We start from the raw sequence: 18,891 nt of genomic DNA, 5'->3' as shown, positions 1-18,891 counted from the left end.
TTGAAAATGTAAGCAAAATCTCTGAAGTAGTTTTTGAGTTATGACAGAATGGGTGAAAAATTACCTTTTTAAAAAAACATAAAATATGTCTGAAGTTTAAACTTGAAACGTAGTATAGGAATAGTCCCTATTAAATAGTAATGCCTTTTTCTTGTGAGGAAAAAAATGTTTGTGATTTAACAAAGGTAAAGTCATTTGAAAATTACATATTGAACATACACAACAGACTGCTTCTGTTATACACTTTACCTTGACATTATATATATTATTAAAGGGGATATTTACCCCTATGCAGAGGGCCAGCACAAGACCTGTGCAATACTTAAATTCCATTTAAACCTTAAAATAGATAAAGCTGGTGATTAAAGTGAAGCATAGGCCTTGTTCTGGCCTTCTGAATAGTGATGAATTTCACTCTACTAGAATTGGATGGTAATTTTTAACAGTAAAGGATTTCTAACAAAGTTGCAAAACAACATTGCGAGGATCAGAATGCTAACAACAGTACCTTTGCTTGGGACATTATAGGTTAATACCTGGGATTTATACTTGAGCAAAGCAAAATAAGACCTGTTCATACAATAACTCAACTTCACAGCTCATTATTAGATTTACACAGAAAAGTTGCTGAATTTATTTCTCTAATTTATACATACAAATGAAAAATCCATTTCAATTCTATCTACAAAACAAGCGATCATCAGTCCCTCATTCCGCAGTTTGAAATGTGTAAACACTACATGAAGTTTTTTTTTTCCTGGACCAATACAGATTAGCGTAAATTAACTCTCACTATCGTGTGCATGGCAACGAGCATTTCATTATTTTCTAATGATATCTGATGACTGAGATAAAAATAACCATAATGTGTGAATATTGTGACTACTGTAAAGTAAAAAGCTAAAAGGTAAAGTAATATTGCAAGGTAAAAAGGTAAAAGGAATGTGGAAGGGAATGTGGTGCGTTAATATATTAGTTTACTAGCTGAACAACAGTAAGGGCCCAATTAGGCCACCTGTACTCACTGAGTAGCATTTTTGAAAACAGTTCAATGGGATTATTTTTGGAAGTGCAACTCAACGTAAATGAGGATTAATATCTATAACCCAACTCATCAAATATAGGCTTGGAGTTAAAACAGAGTTCTAGTAATAGCTTTGCAACAAATTAGAAAACCTGCATTGCTTGAATTTTAAAACCTTCACTAATTTAACAAATTTCAGTAAATAACATATGAGTTCGCAGAACACCCTCTACACAGATTACCCAACCAACACAAGAAAATGCACAGGAGAACACAAGCACATTCATTTAATTGTAAGATACAAAGTTATGAAGAAATGCCTCCTATAATGCTCTGCCTCAGAGTACTTTGGAAGGATAAACAGCATCTTCAGGTGTAAAGAAAGCAGTAAGGACCAAATCCTTTTAAAAAAGAAACATCTTTTTTAATTATATTAATTCGTCAACCAATGATTTCTTATATTTATCAGTACTTCTCATTCTGAAGAATCCCAAAATACTTTACAAACATTACAGTGATTGCTCCACCTACATCTGAAATATAGCCACTTCTAGAGTGCTAACATAGTAGCCATTCTGAATCAGCAACACCATATTTTGTAGTTGGACTTCGATACAAGGGAACATCCAAAACAGGAGGAAATTAGGCCAAAAGAATGTAATTTCGCTAGTTGCCATTTAGCCAGGAAACAATGGCTTACGTCCCTACTTCTTGCGAAAACCACAATGGCATACTTCATGATCACACATGATTGGAGCCTTGGTTTTATGTCATTTCTGAAAGATATCTCCCTTCAGCAGCATAGTGCTCCTTAGTACAATGCTTTTGGCATCGGTTTGATGCTCACTTAGAAGAAAGACAGGCACCTACTGAATCATGAACCTCACTTCCTATAGCTCCTAGGATTCTCTGAGACGTTACCCATCCAAGTACTCGCAAGGCTACATTCTGCTTCATCTATGAGATCTAACACAATCGCAGCCCAAAGTAACATGCCAGAAACATGCATTTGCTTTACATTAGAATGATAATTGCCTTTAAAGCATAAAAGACCATTTATGGTAATATTTCTTATCTCCTTGATCAGTATTATTATTATTTGTACTACAATAGTGCCTAGGAGCCCTAGCCATAGACTACATTGCGTTAGGCACTGTACAAACACAGAACAACACGACAGTCCCCACCCCCAGAGACTTACAATCTAGTGTACAAGACAAAAACCAACAGATCGATATAGACAGATGGGAATACAAGTAAACAATGAGACAGTATTGGTCAGCATGACGGGCACTGGTTTCTCCACACCAACAGCTTAACCGTTGTCAAGTTTTTTGTAGATATCATTGCAAAGGAGTATTTTGAGGGGGGATCTGAAGGTGGGTAATAAGGTAGCTTTGTGGATGTTTATGCCAAATGCCTTCCAAACACATGGGGCAACAAGGGAGAAAGCACAAAGGTGCCTGTTTGAAAATTTAACAAGTGGGCAGTGGAGACTGGCATCATGGGTCAAACAGAGGCGAACATCGACAGCTCAGTAGTGAAAGAGAGATAAGTAGGGTGGGGATTTACTAAGAAGGGCCTTGAAAGTGAAGACAAGCAGTTTATGTTTCATTCAACAGAGAAAGGGGAGCCTACGGGGGGATTCAAAGAGAGAGTTGACATTGTCAAAGTGATGGGCTAGGAAAAAGACCTTAGCAGCATTCTGAATGGATATGAATGGCGAAAGATTGCATTTGTCAAGGCCAGAAAAAAGGATGTTGCATTAATCAAGGCGCAAGATGATGAGAGTTTGGGCGAGAGCTTTAGTGGACGTACAAAGGCCATATCTTAGAGATTTAGATATAGCCTGGCTATGAGGACCCAGAGAGAGATCGAAATTGAAGGTGACACTCAGGTTATGGCCTGCCTGACAGGCACGATGGTGGTGTTGTCCACAGCGATAGAGAAAGGAGATGGTAGGGAAGATGTTGGAGGGGGAAGATTAGGCGCTCTGTTTTAGCCACCTTTAGCTAGACATTCACAAGATGTCAGAGAGGCAGACGGAGGCTTTAGTTTGGACAGAAGACAACATGGAGTAGAGATGTAAATCTGTGAGTTGCTGGCCTGGTTGTTAAATTTGTGGTCGTGGATGAGATTACCCAGAGATGAAATGTACAGGCAGAAGAGAAGGGGACCTAGGACAGAGGCCTGTGGAAGCCTCACAGAAAATTAGAGGGCAGATGAGGAAGGACATGCTGAAGGAGAGATTAGAGAGAGTTAGGAGGGGAACCAGGAGAGGACATAGTCTTGTAAACCAAGGAAGGAAATGATTTCACTGAATTTTCAGTGAATTCTGACAATGTTGATTATATCGTTATAATACTGTTTTTTTTGGAAAGATCAGCTTTTGTGTTTTGCTAAAACATTGTTACATTGCCAATGACAAGGAATAGTGAAACCATAATACAATAACTGTAGACTTCTTACTTGGATCACTGAAAAAAATATATTTTGGATTGTGTGTGTGATATAGCTAAAGCTTCTGAGCATAAACTAAACAAAAAAGGAACAGTTTTGGGTATGGCCAAATAAGCAAATAAATGGATAATTTAGAGCAAAAGTGATGAGTCCTCTCTCCTCCAATATACATAGTTTGAAAAAACCAACCAACTGATCATGAAAAGGATGAAACAACTGGAAAATAAGAAGATTGTCATTTTAAATTGAGCCCTGCTCTGAAAGATACTGGAGATGTACATTAGCAAATATCCAAGGAAGGAAGCTCTTGCAGTTGTTTGCATTTTCCTTCTCAAAACTTCATAGATTGGTATTAATTTATAAACTGCACATAAAGACAACTTTAATAATGTGAATGAGATTTACACACATTTGTTCAAGTACAGTCGTTTCCTTAATGTCTCAATTAGATCAAACCATGAATATACATATAACTTTGGTCAATTTATAGCCTCTAATTTGAATTATGCCATCATTAATCATGTCGCGGCTGCACTCCCTCAGCTAGAATATGTGCTTCAGAATGTACTTGTCAGTTACAGCACAAATGCTCATTTTTCAAGCCTTACAAAAACAACTCCATGTTTTGAGGCTAGTTGTGCGCCGCTTCCACTCACTCACTTGAGTAAATAGTTTTAAAGGCACTCTGCTTTAGCTAGTCTGCATGCTGCCTGCCAGGCAACACGCCACTGCTGACACTGGTCATGGTACACACCTAATAGTCTGACCTCCTTTTCCTACTAATTGCATTACTTAGCCAGCTGGCTCCAGAAAGGAGTCGTCTGTTTGATTGAAGAATTCTTGCTTTTGGGTAGGCATGGCTGCTACTTTTACTAAGTAACAGTCAGGCCTGACATCCCCATTGTTTGTCTGACAGTGAGCCCATCCTAAAATCTAAGTTTTATTTGTAAATTAACCAAGAAACTTCCTGCCAGAACAGCGCTGCCTGGAGACTGATAATGTGTGCCTTTCATTCCCTTTCACTCTTACTGTATCACTGCCAATTTGTTTTTCTGCTGCTGGCCAGCCTTAGGCTATAAAAGCCTTGTAAGACATAAGTGCAATTATAGTCCTGGAGTCAAATGAATTGGACAAATCCAATAGCACAGCTCTGTCCCCACTTTGCAAACCCCTACAGCTGTTAGATTAGCTGCTAAAAATCTAATCTAGCTAGAGCTAACAAATTTCTGAAGCGAAGGAGCAAGAGTTCAGTATAGGGTTGCAACCAGATTTCTGAATTGAAAATGCTCTACTATGACAATGGGAGAAGATGGAATAAATCACTTTGAAATTTTGCAGCTCATTTTTAAACTGTTAGGTACAATTTAGTTAGACTAAGACAAGGAACTGTAAGGTGCTGTTACTGAGATTGATTTTTATTCTAGCTGTGAGATATCTGATAAAAGTTTTAACACTAATGATGCTAAATCTTCCTGCTGGAAAAGGTACCAGCCGAATTTTGATTATGTCAATAGGAAAGCTTTTTTTCAGGGCAAAGTCTTTTAATATTATTTGGAGTTGTAGTATTTATTTTAAAAAGAGCAACAACATTTTTAACATGAAAACTTGATTTTTAAATGTAGGCCATACAAAAATATGTAAAGGAAAAAATATTTGTATTATTGTAGTCTATAGAATTACGTGGCCAAATTCATCCTTGATGGACGTGCACTAATTTTAGTGACTTTTACACCAGAAGTAGATGCATCCCCTTGTGCCCCTTGTGTACAGGTATTCATAGCCCGTGGGAGGGACAGAGTACTTCCGCTCAACCCCGCGGGCTGTGGGGGGCACGGACGCTGGCGTCTGCCAGATCGTGGTGGCATTTTTCTGCACCGTCCGTACGAACGGAAGTGCAACTCGCACCGGCATGTCAGCCTCGACCACGTTGGTGATCGGGTCCTCATCCTCGCGCACCTCCTCTATGGGCAAGGCCATCGCCGTCGCCACACGACGAAGGAGGTCTTGGTGAGCCCGTACATCAATGGGGGGAGGCTCCTTAGTCGCTGCACCGGCCACCGCCTCGTCAGGCGAGGACGAGGAGGACAACCCCTGGACGACCGTCTCCGAAGAGGGGTCCACCACCTGCCCGTCGGAGGGTGCGGGCTGCGCGTGGCCTTGGGACTCCGATGGTACCGCGTCCGCCGCCGGTGGCGAAGGGGCCGGTCTGGATACTGTCGCCTCTGGGACTCTGCGCTCTGACGCGGGGGGCCTTGGTGGAAAAGGCACCCCCTGGGCTTCGTACTGAGCCCATAGAACCCAGAAGCCCCACGGTTGTGCCCCTTGAGGATGGTCCCGTGGGGTGGGCGGCAGGAGTCCGTAAGCGTCTGCGCCGGAAGCGACCGACGCGGGTCGAGAAGGCCATGGCGGTGCCGAAGCGCTTGCCGAGTGCGCTGCCGAATGGGGCAATCCGTCCCCTGGCGGCAGAGAAGCGCGAAGTTGCTCCGGCCGGTACCGGGAAGGCGACCGGGAGCGACGTCCGCCACGGTGCCGGGAACTCGACCGGTGCCAGGAGCTCAACCGGGATTGAGATCGACGGTGCCACGAACGTCCGCGTGAGTCGCGGTGCCGGAAGCAGTGCCGGGACGGCGATCTGCGATGGTGCGGATGCGACGGCGACCGGGATCTCGTGCGGCGTCGGGAGTACGACCGGTACCACGATGACGATCGGTACCGGGACTGCGACCGGTACCGCACAGGCGAGCGGCGCCGGGATCGCGAGCGCCTAGATGGAGACCTGCCACGCGACCGGGAACGGGATCGGGACCGAGAGCGTCGTCCATGCTGCCCGTCCAGGGACGGCGGCCGGGTCATTCTAGCCGGCTTCCCTGCCGAAACGATGGCCCGCACCGGCGGTGCCGGGGGCCAGAGGCCTGGTGCCTCTATGAGGTGGATCAGGTCCCTTGCAGAGGTGAAAGTCTCCGGCGTTGATGGTAGCCGGGGCTCAACCGCGGATGGTACCGGGGAGCGTGGCGGCGCCGGACTCGACGGGCCTTGCGGCGCCGGAGTCAAGGGCCCGGTGCACGGCTTGTGCACGGGCACAACGGGGGCCGCCGGCTGAGCAACCGCTCTTGCAGAGTCCTCCGAGCGGACTTGAGCTAGCGCCTTCGCCAGTCTCTGCTTCTTCTGAGGCGAAAGAGAGCGGTGCCGCGACTTCCCAGCCGCCCTCTGCACCGGTGGAGCCGCGGAGGTGGAGCGGCTCGGTGCCGCTGGTGCACTCTGCACCGAGGCAGTTCGCGGTGCCGGCGCGGACGGTGCCGGTGGTTGAAGCGACGCTTCCATGAGGATCTGCTTAAGGCGGATATCCCGCTCTTTTCGGGTCCGCGGTTTAAAGGTCGAGCAGATCGAGCACTTGTCGGTTCTGTGCCCTTCGCCCAGGCAACGGAGACAGGCGTCGTGCGGGTCCCCGATGGGCATAGGCTTCTGGCACGCCGCGCAGGGCTTAAAGCCCGGTGCCTTGGGCATGAGCCCGCACCGGGTGAGGTAAAAGGGGAAGACCCCCCCCTTTCACCTTATCTATATACACTAACTAACTACGAAAACTGTAAAACTAACTACAAAACTAACTATATACAAGAGAGATGTGAACGCTAGGGATCGTGGAGAACGAAGAGCACTCCACAGTTCCAACTGGCCGTCACGGGCGGTAAGAAGGAACTGAGGAGCGGACGGGCCGGCTGGGGTTTATATTTAGCGCCATAGCGGCGCCACTCCAGGGGGCGCCAGCCGGCCCGCCGGTGTTGCTAGGGTAAAAAAGTTCCGAGATGCCGTGCACGCACGGCGCGCACACCTAACTGGAATGCATAGGAGCAATCACTCGAAGAAGAATGAAATATTTAGGTGGAGTTACTGCATCAGACTGTAATTCCACAACCATAGAATATACAGCCCACTGTACAACTGCAGTATTCACAGGATGCTTCCTTGGCCAGCAGAGGTAAGACTTTCTGTTATACTCTTGGATTTGCAACATAAGCAAGATGATTAGCACTTTGATTCTTCTGAATGGAGACAGGCAGAAAGACTAGAGAAAAGAATACAGATATGAAAATAGAGTTACTGGCCTACAAGCCACACGTTTTCACGCAGAATAAAGTGTCATTGAGAATCTGCCTGGTGGAAGCAGAGGGAAAGAGAGAAAGAGACTGCTACCCTTCTCTCATCCTTGAGTGGCAGCACACTATGATTCTCGCCTCTCCATTATACAAGTTTTTTTTTTTTTTAAATAGCATTGGATATTTCTGTAGCAGCATCAAATGAATGAAAATGACTCAAAACATGAGATTTTAATGCCACAATATATAAATCTCTCTTCTCTTTCTCAACTCCTGTTGGGAAGTTATGACAGGGAAAGGAAGGAGTAAAAAAAGGCATATAAAACTCCTTTGTGGTCTTGACATTCTTCTCCACTGATTTAAGATGGAAACATGGGGTATGTCTACACTACGAAATTCGGTCGAATTTATAGAAGTCTTTTTTTATAAATCATTTTTATACAGTCGATTGTGTGTCATCCCCCACAAAATGCTCTAAGTGCATTAAGTCGGCGGTACCAAGGCTAGCGTCGACTTTCGGAGCATTGCACTGTGGGTAGCTATCCCACAGTTCCCACATTCTCCGCTGCCCATTGGAATTCTGGGTTGAGATCCCAATGCCCGATGGGACAAAAACAGTGTCGCGGGTGATTCTGGGTACATGTCGTCAGGCCCCCCCCCCTGTGAAAACAACGGCAGACAATCGTTTGCACCTTTTTTCCTGGGTTACCTGAGCAGACAACATACCACGGCAAGCATGGAGCCTGCTCAGCTCACCGTCACCCTACGTCTCCTGGGTGCTGGCAGATGTGGGACTGCATTGCTACACAGCAGCAGCTCATTGCCTTTTGGCAGCAGACGGTGCATTACGATTGGTAGCCATTGTCATCGTATTCCTGGGTGCTCTTTTAGCCGACCTCGGTGTGATCGGTCAGGGGCGCCTGGGCAGACATGGGAGTGACTCAGCCAGGTCATTCCCATCTTCTGCCGAGCACCCAAGAGATGACGATGGCTAGCAGTCATACTGCACTGTCTGCTGCCAGCCTAAGACGTAAAAGATAGATGGAGTGGATCAAAACAAGAAATTGACCCAATTTGTTTTGTGAAATCAACGGCCTGCTAAACCCAGGGTTTTGAGTTCAATCCTTGAGGGGGCCATTCTGTGTGACAGTTGTTTGTGTTTCTCCTTGATGCAAAGTCACCCCTTTTGTTGATTTTAATTCCCTGTAAGCCATGTTGTCAGTCGCCCCTCCCTCCATCAGTGCAATGGCAGACAATTATTTTGCGCAAAACTAGGCGAGGAGGCGACGGCAGCGTGGTGACGAGAGTGATGAGGACATAGACATGGTCACAGACTTCTCACAAAGTGCAGGCCAGGCAATGTGCCCCGGCAATGTGCACATAATGCTGATGAGCTCTGCATGAGCTCTGCATGGTCACCTGCGCTGATCAGCTCGCCACGCTGGCCAAACAGGAAATGAAATTCAAAAGTTCGCAAGCCTTTTCCTGTCTACCTGGCCAGTGCATCTGAGTTGAGAGCGCTGTCCAGAGCGGTCACAATGGAGAACTCTGGGATAGCTCCCGGAGGCCAATACTGTCAAATTGCGTCCACACTACCCCAAATTCGACCCGGCAAGGCCGATTTCAGTGCTAATCCCCTTGTTGGAGGTGGAGTAAAGAAATAGATTTAAAGAGCCCTTTAAGTTGAAAAAAAGGGCTTCGTTGTGTGGACGGGTCCAGGGTTAAATCGAGGTAATGCTGCTAAATTCGACCTAAAGTCGTAGTGTAGACCAGGCCATGGATTCCTCCTACATGAACATTTGGATGGGTAACATCAGTCCTGTTGTGAATATGGCAGATACATGTCATGATCTTATTTGAGAGCATCACCCAGATCTCGCATCTCTCTCTCTCTCACTCCTGCTTGGCTGACACGATAAACCCAATCTTTTCATGATTTGTTCCGGTCAGGTATTGACTCATGTCCCGAAAAAAAGGTGTGTGTGAGGGCAACTATAACATTTTTCTTCTGATTGAGCGGCATGAGAGAGTCACATGGACATGTTTATTTAAGTACATAGCCCTATCTGGTTCCTTTGGCATATAGACTTCTAAATGTGGGATTTCATAGCTCAGTTCTCTGAGCTTGTCTGCGTATTGCTGATGGAGTTCCAGTGGCTTATTGTTTTGGGGGATTTCAATGTTTATACTGATATCAGATCATATGGATCAGCAAGTCAGATTTGAAGAAATGGACACCTTGGATTTTACCGTGAGGATGAGGAAAGCTCCAACAGGGCTTGCTGTATATTCATCCTTGTCTTTGGAGCTGGTTTGGATATCACAGATACTCAGGCTCAAACCATCAGCTCATTGGTTTCACTGTGAACCTTATTTTATATCTATTATCATTGCTAGAACCAAATCTCACAGACCCCAGTGAAGATATGATCTGAAGGCAATGAGATTGCATAGGTGTGAATGAAGACCTGCAGGATCTTTATTACAAGTATTATGGGAAAAGGAAAAGACACAGCTTGACTAACAAAAACAGGATGAGTTTGCAGGGCTGGTAGGCAGAAATTCCATCTTTTTAATGTTAACTAAGCAAATGTGATATGGAAATCAACGTGTCAATGAATATGGCACCTCACAATGACATTTAACAGTTATTTCTCAGGGCACAACCGTATTTTAAAGCAAATGAGGTAGCTATGGTGCCATTACTGATAGATCTTAACAATTCACTTTACGAGGGTAGGGTGCCGACCATTCTTAAACCACGCAGAAGTTTGCCTCCTGTCCAAAATCTCTCTGAATTCTGGAGTGCCCGCCAGTTACTGCTCAATCTTAAACAAAAAAGTAGCTGGATATCAACAAAATTCTGAGTTGGTTCCTGTCTGGGTTCTGGCCATCCTTTGGAGCTGAGATTGCTTGTTTGGTTTGTGAATGATCCAATTATGGTTTTAAATTGAAGTCAGTTGGTGATTTTTGCTACTATAACTCATCACTTTTCTTTCACTCCTTTTCTTTTCCTTTATTAGACTTGATCGCTCATTTATTCATCCATGTTTGTATTTTAAGAGAATGATATTTTATCACGTTATATTGCATGTGTTTTTATTCTATTGTACTGAACTCTGAAGGTTTTGGCAGTGAAGCAAATGAAATAAAATGATTGCTATTATTATTACTAATAATGGTATTTGATGCTGCCACGGAAATGCAGAATCCAATGTTCACAAGGCACTTAATTCGAGGGATCTAGCTGCAGAATTTAACTCCCATGTGCTGCAGAATAAAGAGGGGCTTGCATACATAGTACAATTTATGTTCCATTCAAGTTTTGATTTGAGCATATGAAGATTAAGTCCTGTATTTCAAAATAATGTACTACTACTATCTTAAAAATGAGTATCATAGTAAATGATATAAATGAGTTACCTTTTTGGTCAGTGAATCATCTGAATCTGACGGCATTCTTGTGGAAACATGAAAAATGACTTCCACAGTAGAGGTAGCATAATACGGTGCTGTTTGTCCTGTGCTGCCATTACGTTGCAGACCACCCATAAATCCACAATGTGTTGAAAGATCAACCTTATTGATATAAAAGGGAAAACAATAAGGAAAAAAACCTTCTCCGTACTGAGCCACATTTAAAGGATATTATAGCATAGATGATCAATGGGGTGTGTGTGGGGGGGTGGGGCCGTATATATTTAAAGTGTTAAGGCTTTAATTTTCTGCGGGTGGGGGGGGGTTCTTTGTACAACATTTTAGGATACACCAGCTTTCCGTTTCTGTATCTGTAAGCTGCTAAAAAGAAACATTTCTAAAATAATAACTAGACAGTCATACTGGAGACAAGGTGATTTGCTTACCTGTAATATAGTTTATTTTAGTCTTTAGTGGGTCATTACAGACAATTGGTATTACATCTTTCTAGTAGCAAATGACAAGAGGGATTAAAATAGTTCTCTAACACTAGGCTCCTTCATTCTGGCTAATTCAGTTTGAGCAAAGCAGTTCAAGAAACCTCAGAGTAGTGAACCACACCCATGTACCCTTAATGAAAAATCAATGTCCAATATGGAGAAAACACAAACAGGGAAACCATAGGTGAAAAAAAGAGCCTCTCTCACTAAGTGTGGTTGCCATTACAATTTGGTAAAAAATATAAATATCTATAAGCATAGATGCTCACTACTGCTTCAGTCTTAGAAAACCTTTAGAACTGTAAAATCACACTTTAAAGGGCAAAGGGGAGTCAGAGTTTCCACTCCACAGCTCAGCAATCTGGGCTGACCCATTAAAAAGAGAAGCTAAAATTAGGGCAACAGAACTATCTGTTCTCTCTTCTATACTATGGGTCAGTGCAGACAGTGGGAACTTTAATGGCAATATCACTATAGGCATTACTGTAACAACATTCAACAGACCACATTATACAGGGCTTCCTTGCAGGCATGCCAAACTGGCAGTGGCAAGAGAAACGATGTCAGAATAACTAGGTTTACAGCCCTGCAGAGTTCTAAAAGGAAAGCATCCTTCTGCCTGTGAGATGGCTAAAACCCTGTTAGAGTGGGCTCTGATGGCTGGAAGGTGATACCTGCTTTAGACCACAGAGGTGAGAGAATGACTCAGAGGTGTATCTGGCGATTAAGTCCTTCAACTCCCTCTACTGCTGTAAGATGAACAAAAGGTCAGATGACTGCTTCTAGGGCTTTTTTAAACCTGACCCCCAGTTTCTTCTTTACGTTAAAGGTATGCAGTAATTCTCATTATTTAGAAAGGAACAGAGAAAAGGAAGGACTCGCTTCAGCCAATCTGTCAGGGAAAGAATCATGGGAAAGGAATTAGTGAGGGGCCAATTTGGTTATCATTGCATTTTGATTAAAGATTCAGTAAAGATCTTTGAAGGGAAGGACCTGAAGATCTTCCATTCTCTTAGCTGAACTATTGGCCTCTAGAAAAATTGTCTGAAGGGTGGAGAATCTTTTGGAGACTTGTCTTACAGGCTTGTAGAGAAAACACAGGAGGGCATATAAGACCAGGTTCAGATCGAAAGGGAGTATGAACAGTTGGGAAGGGAGCAGAGCCTTGGCTTATTTATTGTCTTACTGCCTTTGGTTCTGATCTAAAAGGAAACGGTTCAAGTTTGCTTACCTTACATGTTGAAAGTTGTTTTTTTCTGTTAGCCATGCAGACTCAGCCTCTGAGCTGAAAGTTAAGCTAGGTTCTCTTTACTGTTTCATGCATTATCACTAGCATTATGGATCCCCTAGGTCAAATTCTGCCTTCAGTTGCACCTCAGTAGGATTGCACAGTGTACATGAGGTCAGACTATGGCCATGCAGTTGGACCTTAATTAACAATCCTCTTGATGTGCAGGGCCAGCTCCAGACCCCAGCGCGCCAAGCAGGCGCGTGGGGCGGCATTGTCCTGGCAGGGCGGCATTTGGCTCCGGCGGACCTTCCGCAGTCACGCCTGCAGGAGGTCCACCGGAGCCCCGGGACAAGCGGACCTGCCGCAGGCATGACTGCGGAGGGTCCCCTCTTCCCGCGGCTCCGCTTGAGCTCCCGCAGGCATGACTGCGGCGGGTGCGCTGGTCCCGTGGTTCGGACGGAGCTCCCGCAGGCGTGCCTGCGGATGCTCCACCGGAGCCGCGGGACCACGGGACCGTCCGCAGGCACTTCTGCCCCGGCCGCGGGACCGGGGAAGGGCGGTGCGAGCGGCGCAGCGCGCCGCCCTGCTTGGGGCGGTGGAATTTCTAGAGCCGCCCCTGATGATGTGTGATCCAGAACAGAATCCACCTCACTCTTCTCATCGCTGCAGTGACTCTGCAGGGCTAACAAGAGTAAACTGCTGTAAAAATGTACTTTTCTCACTGAAGCAAGGAGAGTAAGACTAAACACATGGAGCAGCTCTGTTGAAAAGAGGATTCCATTTTTGGAGAGTAATTTTCTGACCATAATTTCCTTTATGGAATAGGATCACTTCTGGGTGAGACTCTACTGGCCTTTCTTGTTGCTACTTTTAGCACTCTAGCGCAGCTGTGCTAACACATGTCTGTCTATTTGAGCTGGAAGGCATACTTCCAGCTGCAGCAGAGAAATACCCTGAATGGATGAAGTGGTATATTGCATCAAGGTGCCCTGGATCAAATGAAGAATACTGGGATGCCACTGGCCTAGGATCTCAACACCTTCTAATGTAACTTTTCCATTAGCAGGGAAAGAGAAAAGATGTACTACCTGTGGCATGTAGATGGTACAAGGCATCGACCTCAAGAGCATCATCCTCATTCAAAAGGTGGACAGCAGAAGAGGAGCTTCTGTACCTTCCCATTTTCTGGTATAATATTTAGGTCCCTGTGGGGCAAATGCCCATAGCTGTCATATAAGGAGAATACCTCGATCTGTGGTTCCCCTTAATGGGTCTGACGGAGGCGTAGCCAGTCTGCTCTGCAATTCCTTTTTCGAGACTATGTGAAAATGCAAGTGACCATGGTCATGTTTATCTTCACCACTCTGCCTTTTAGATCACAGCTGAAATGAAGAAGGACAAACTACACTGGCCAGTGGCCTTAGTTTCAGAGGTGCTAAGCATCCACAGCTCTCATTCAATTCCACTGGATCAGTGGGTTCTCAACACCTCTGAAAATCAGGTCCTTAGTTCCCAGACAGTTAGGAGCTCTCTGATTTAATCGGGCAGCCTTATGCTACTTTGTGACAAAAGTGAGCAGTACAGGTCAAGAAGCTACAGATGACCCATAATAGAAAATATCCTTTCACAGTCAACAGCCCAGGATAAGTTCAGGTCTAGTGAAAGAGAGTAGCAGCTCTAATGGGTACAGAAATCTCATGAGTCAGAGCTGGAGAGAGTACTTGTGGAAGTGAGCCCACTAATAGATGGATCTATTTATTGAGGTTGTTTATTGAGTTCTAGTCTCTGTAGTATGCAAGCTTTCTAGGCAAAGCAACATGAACTTTGAAGTAGGCCTCTGCAAGAGCAGAAATCTGATCTCTGAAAGCCTACTGACTCAAGGCTTTAGGAAGAACAGTTTGCCACAGTGAGTACTGAGTCAGGATAGGGGTAAAGGATTTCTTGGACTATAACTTCACGCTGGGATAACAGTAAGGATCAGACAATACCTCTTGGAATATCTGGTCTCAGAATGTAACTCAGATGAGTACGTCTTCCACAGAAAGATGTGTAAAGAGGTTCTCCCGCTAATGAGTAACAGCTAACATCACCATCACTTTGATGGAAGTCTGGGGGTCAATGGCTAGACCAAACTCTAGAGCTTTATTGACCTATTAATATTATTAATATTGACCACAAGACAAAAATGTAGAGAAACAGATAATGGGAGTGTATCAATTTACATCCTGGAGATCCAGGGCATAGAGACACACTTCCAGGTTCACTGCTGGAATCACTGACTTCAGTCATGAGATGAGGAAAGAACCAGCCAGGAAAAGGAGTTCAGAACCCCAATGAGACTTTGGAGACTACAAAAACCACATGATACCCTCTCTGGTGGGACTTGGGTCACTGTCCCAACAATCAGCAGGTTTTCAGCCTCTCCTGATTAATTTATCATTCAAGCAAGTCTTTGGACACAAGAAAGGGATTAAATTTAAGATGTGTTACCTAAAGTAGAGAAATTCCTTTTCAGGACTCAGTGATCTGATGAGTGGAGTTCGTGTTTGTGAAAATCTAGGAAGGGAAATGGGAGAACCTAGAATAGGGTACCATGAAGTTCCCACAAATGGTGGACAGTTTTTCCATATAGTGTTCTGTGGCGCAAATGACAGAACAGAAGAAAATAACTGGAACCATTTTCCAGTGGAAATGTTCTCCACTAGCCCATTTATACCTCCAATGGAAAACAAACCATCTCAGAACAAAGGGAAGATAAAAATAAATTACAAATAGCTAAAACCAGAGTTGATCCAGACATGGCTGTAGATGGAAAATGAATGGGTTTAGCTGAGCTCAAACTAGCCTTTCTTAGGGCAGCTATTACATTATTATTTTGTTTCTCCATCTCCATCTGCAGATAGGAGGAAAAACAACAAACCACTGTCTGGCCTGACCTATGGGATACAGGAGAAAACTTGTTTTGTTCTAAAACATGTCAAATGTAACACAAGCTGCTCCGACAGTAATTCCTCCAATAATTTAAAGCAAATTTCTCTCTTTCTTTCTTAAAAAGTTAATGGAAAGTTGCATTCAGGTTGCTCCCTTCAGCGCAGCCCCCTGAAACACCTGACGGTAAGAAATATTTCACAACTGAATAAACTATGAATATACACATATATAAAAAAATAAACTTAATTGAAATTAGTACTTTTAGCCTCCTTTTTTTAGAAACTATTTTCTAAAATATTTCAGTTTACATGTGGAAGGGAGTGCTTAACATACTGTCAGGATTCTGCTTTGTATACTGCTCAGCATTTTTTTAAATGAACTTTTGCCAAATATCAAGCAGTATGTAAGTTTAAATTATTTCTCCAGTTTTGAAAATTTAAATATGTGTAGCTAATGTATAATTTACACATTCTTAAAATGTTGATTTCAACATCCCTACAAATACATTTGAAGTTTGCCTATATTTGTTACTATTACCTCCCAGCCCAATCCAGCAACAAAATCTTCATATGCTTGGCTTCCTCTTGCATTGGACAATATTGAGCATTTGTCCTCTTGTCCTTCTGCAATGTAAAACACTGCAATCTTGTGAGTTTCACGGCTGCAATTAGAGGTAACAAGAAATCTAAGTTCATTTTAAAATGTGGAGGTTATTTACTGTAACTGGAGGTTCCTTGAGATGTGTCCCTAACCGTAGTCCAAGCGGGGGGCACACGTGCGCACCAAACACCCAAGTCTGGAAGTTCTTCAAAGCAATGCCTGTTGGCCCACGCATACACAGTAGCTCTCATGCTCCCACCCAAAGGTATGAGAAAGTATGTATTGACGTCTCTCCAGTTCCTCCTCTTACCGCAATCCAACAGGATCTGAAGCAAGAAAGGCCTTGCATGCAAGGCAGACCACTCTCAGTTCCAGTAAGTTTATATGTAGTCTGGCCTCTTGTGTGGTCTAGGAACCCTGAGCAGTTTGTTGTCCTGGTGAGCACCCCACCTCAGAAGGAAGGCATCTATCACAATGGTAGCCCTGGGGGTGGGAGGGCTGAAGGGAACTTCCATCATCAGGAGTGTGCACAAACGGGGACAAGCAGGGGCATGCCCATACCCAAATCTCTGTGTGTCTTAGCAGCCAGGGGAGGGAGGAAGCAGTGGCAGAGCTCCTCCTCCCCATACCCATACAGCTGCAGCCAGCTGCTTCTCCTTACCTGCCAATGTAATCATCAAGAACTTCAGTTTTCAAATAAAGATGTTGAGTTGCTGAAGATCTGGGATGGGTCTCCACCCTCTGTCTTTTTTTGGAATTAGGAAATACAGGGAGTAAAATCCTCTCCCATAGTAACGAGGCAGGATGTGTGCTATTGCCTCTCAGCGTAAGAGGGATTCAGCTTCCTGTTAAAGAATTACCTCATGAGAGTGGTCCCCGAAGGGGTGTGTGAGATGGGAGAGAGAGAAACTCTATGGACTACCCCTTGTGGATACTCTCCAGAACACAACTGTTTGTAGTGATCTTATGCCATTGGTGGGCGAAGAATGCAAGATGGCCCCCCAATAGTAATGGGACGAGGTGGTTGGCATCAGTGGTGATACACATGTCTTGACTGGTATGAGTAAAGACATTCCTGGCTTGCGGTTGAGACTGAGTAGAGGTTATGGCAGTAGCATGGGCTGAGAAGCAAGGTCCGTGAATCTTCTGACATTTGTGTGGTTGTTCAGTTCTGCTCTGATAATAAGGTGCATGAGGAGATGTGGCCTCGGTCTATAGAGTAGCCTCTGGTGTTTCCTCTTGAAGGTCAGAGTATAAATCCCCAGGGAACACAGAGTCAATTTCAAGATTTTTAATGAGTGCAGGGACTTGTTCATTTTCTCATTAAAGAGATCCAAAAGGGGAGGTCCTGGATGGTGTTTGAACCTCCCTAGAAAACCCTGATAATTGCAGCCAGGAGTCCCTCCTCATGACTAGACCAGTGACCAAACTTCTGGAAGCCATGTCTGCTTCATCCATTGCAGCCTGCAAGGATACCTATGCCACTAGCTTCCCTTCATCTACAAGAGACTGAAACTGGGCCCTGTCCTCTGTGGGAAGGTTGTCTGTGAAGTCCACAAGCCTGGAACAAGTATTAAAATCGTATTTTGCTAACAAAGCTAGATAGTTAGCTAAGGAAACTGCAGGCCTGAGGAGCAGAAGACCTTTCTCCCCAAGAAGTCCCATCCCTTAGAGCCTTTATTTACTGGGGTGGCTCCTTTGATAGCATGACCTAGCTGCCTGTACCAGCAGTGAGTTAGGGGCAGGATGGGAGAATAAGAATTCAGCCCCTTTTGCAGGAACAAAATACCTTCACCAAAATACCTTTTGGTGTTGGGGCACAGGATGCTGGGGTGTGCCATATTGTACTACCTGGTTCTAATATGGTCTCATTGATGGCTAGTCACCTTACTTGGTCCTTGCAACTGTAAGATGTCCAAAAGCTGGTGTTGAGAGTCCTGGACCGCCTCTAAAGGGATTTGTAGGTAATTGGCCTCTAGCTCCTGGTAATGGCAGTGGTCATTTGGTGAAGAGGGAGTGACTGCTTCATCTGGAGATAATGAAGAGGCACCCATTGGAACTGTTGGTACCTGCGGATTTGGTTCCATCTCTTCCTCCTCCTACACTGACAGAACTGGCTGGTGAGAGGGAGAGAAGCAGTACAACTCCTGAGGGGGGCTAGGACACCTTCCATAAAAATTCAATGGACCCCAATAAGGCTAGAAAGAGGGATCAGTCAGTTTCAGGGGACCCCAAGGAAATCAGTATCAGCAATCCCTGGGGAAGTTGTACGAGGCAGAATGGTGAGCGTAACCATTCTGTCAACCTCTAAACCCAAGATGTTGTCAGGGGGTCCACGAAGCAGGGTCAGAATTAGACTCGCTGGAGCCCAGGGCAGAAAGACCAAGTCCACCGCCTGGGGCCCTGAGCCCCACCACCCGGGGCTGAAGCTAAAGCCTGAGCAATGTAGCTTTGTTGGGGCCCCTGTGACATGGGGTCACAGGCAACTGCCCTGCTTGCTATCCCCTAATGCCGGGCTGTCCCTGGCTTTTGTATGCAGAAAAGCAGTTGTTGTGGCACTGGTGGGCTGTGAAGTTTTTATTGCATGTTAGGGGCGGGGGTGGGGCGCTTAGAAAGAAAAAAGTTGAGAATCCC

At 44.8% G+C, this 18,891-nt stretch overlaps 1 protein-coding gene across 7 annotated transcripts in view; it reads right to left on the bottom strand.

Annotated features, from left to right (window-relative positions):
- RALGAPA2 (Ral GTPase activating protein catalytic subunit alpha 2) overlaps positions 1 to 18,891 on the bottom strand; it is a 288,164-nt gene that overhangs the window by 104,026 nt on the left and 165,247 nt on the right. For 6 of the 7 annotated variants that reach the window (XM_039528550.1, XM_039528554.1, XM_039528553.1 and 3 more), the window contains 2 exons: positions 16,195 to 16,318; positions 11,002 to 11,157 (listed from right to left, as the gene is read on the bottom strand). In XM_039528550.1, the coding sequence (XP_039384484.1) occupies positions 11,002 to 11,157; positions 16,195 to 16,318 (280 nt within the window). Of the gene's footprint in view, positions 1 to 11,001; positions 11,158 to 11,441; positions 11,503 to 16,194; positions 16,319 to 18,891 lie in introns of those variants that run through there. The other variant, XM_039528557.1, reaches the window with a different exon arrangement.

The sequence above is a fragment of the Mauremys reevesii genome, linkage group 3 (assembly GCF_016161935.1).
Source record: "Mauremys reevesii isolate NIE-2019 linkage group 3, ASM1616193v1, whole genome shotgun sequence".
Classification (NCBI taxonomy): domain Eukaryota; kingdom Metazoa; phylum Chordata; order Testudines; family Geoemydidae; genus Mauremys; species Mauremys reevesii.
The sequence above is the reverse complement of the archived record's forward strand: the minus strand, read 5'-3'. Positions and strand labels throughout refer to the sequence as shown.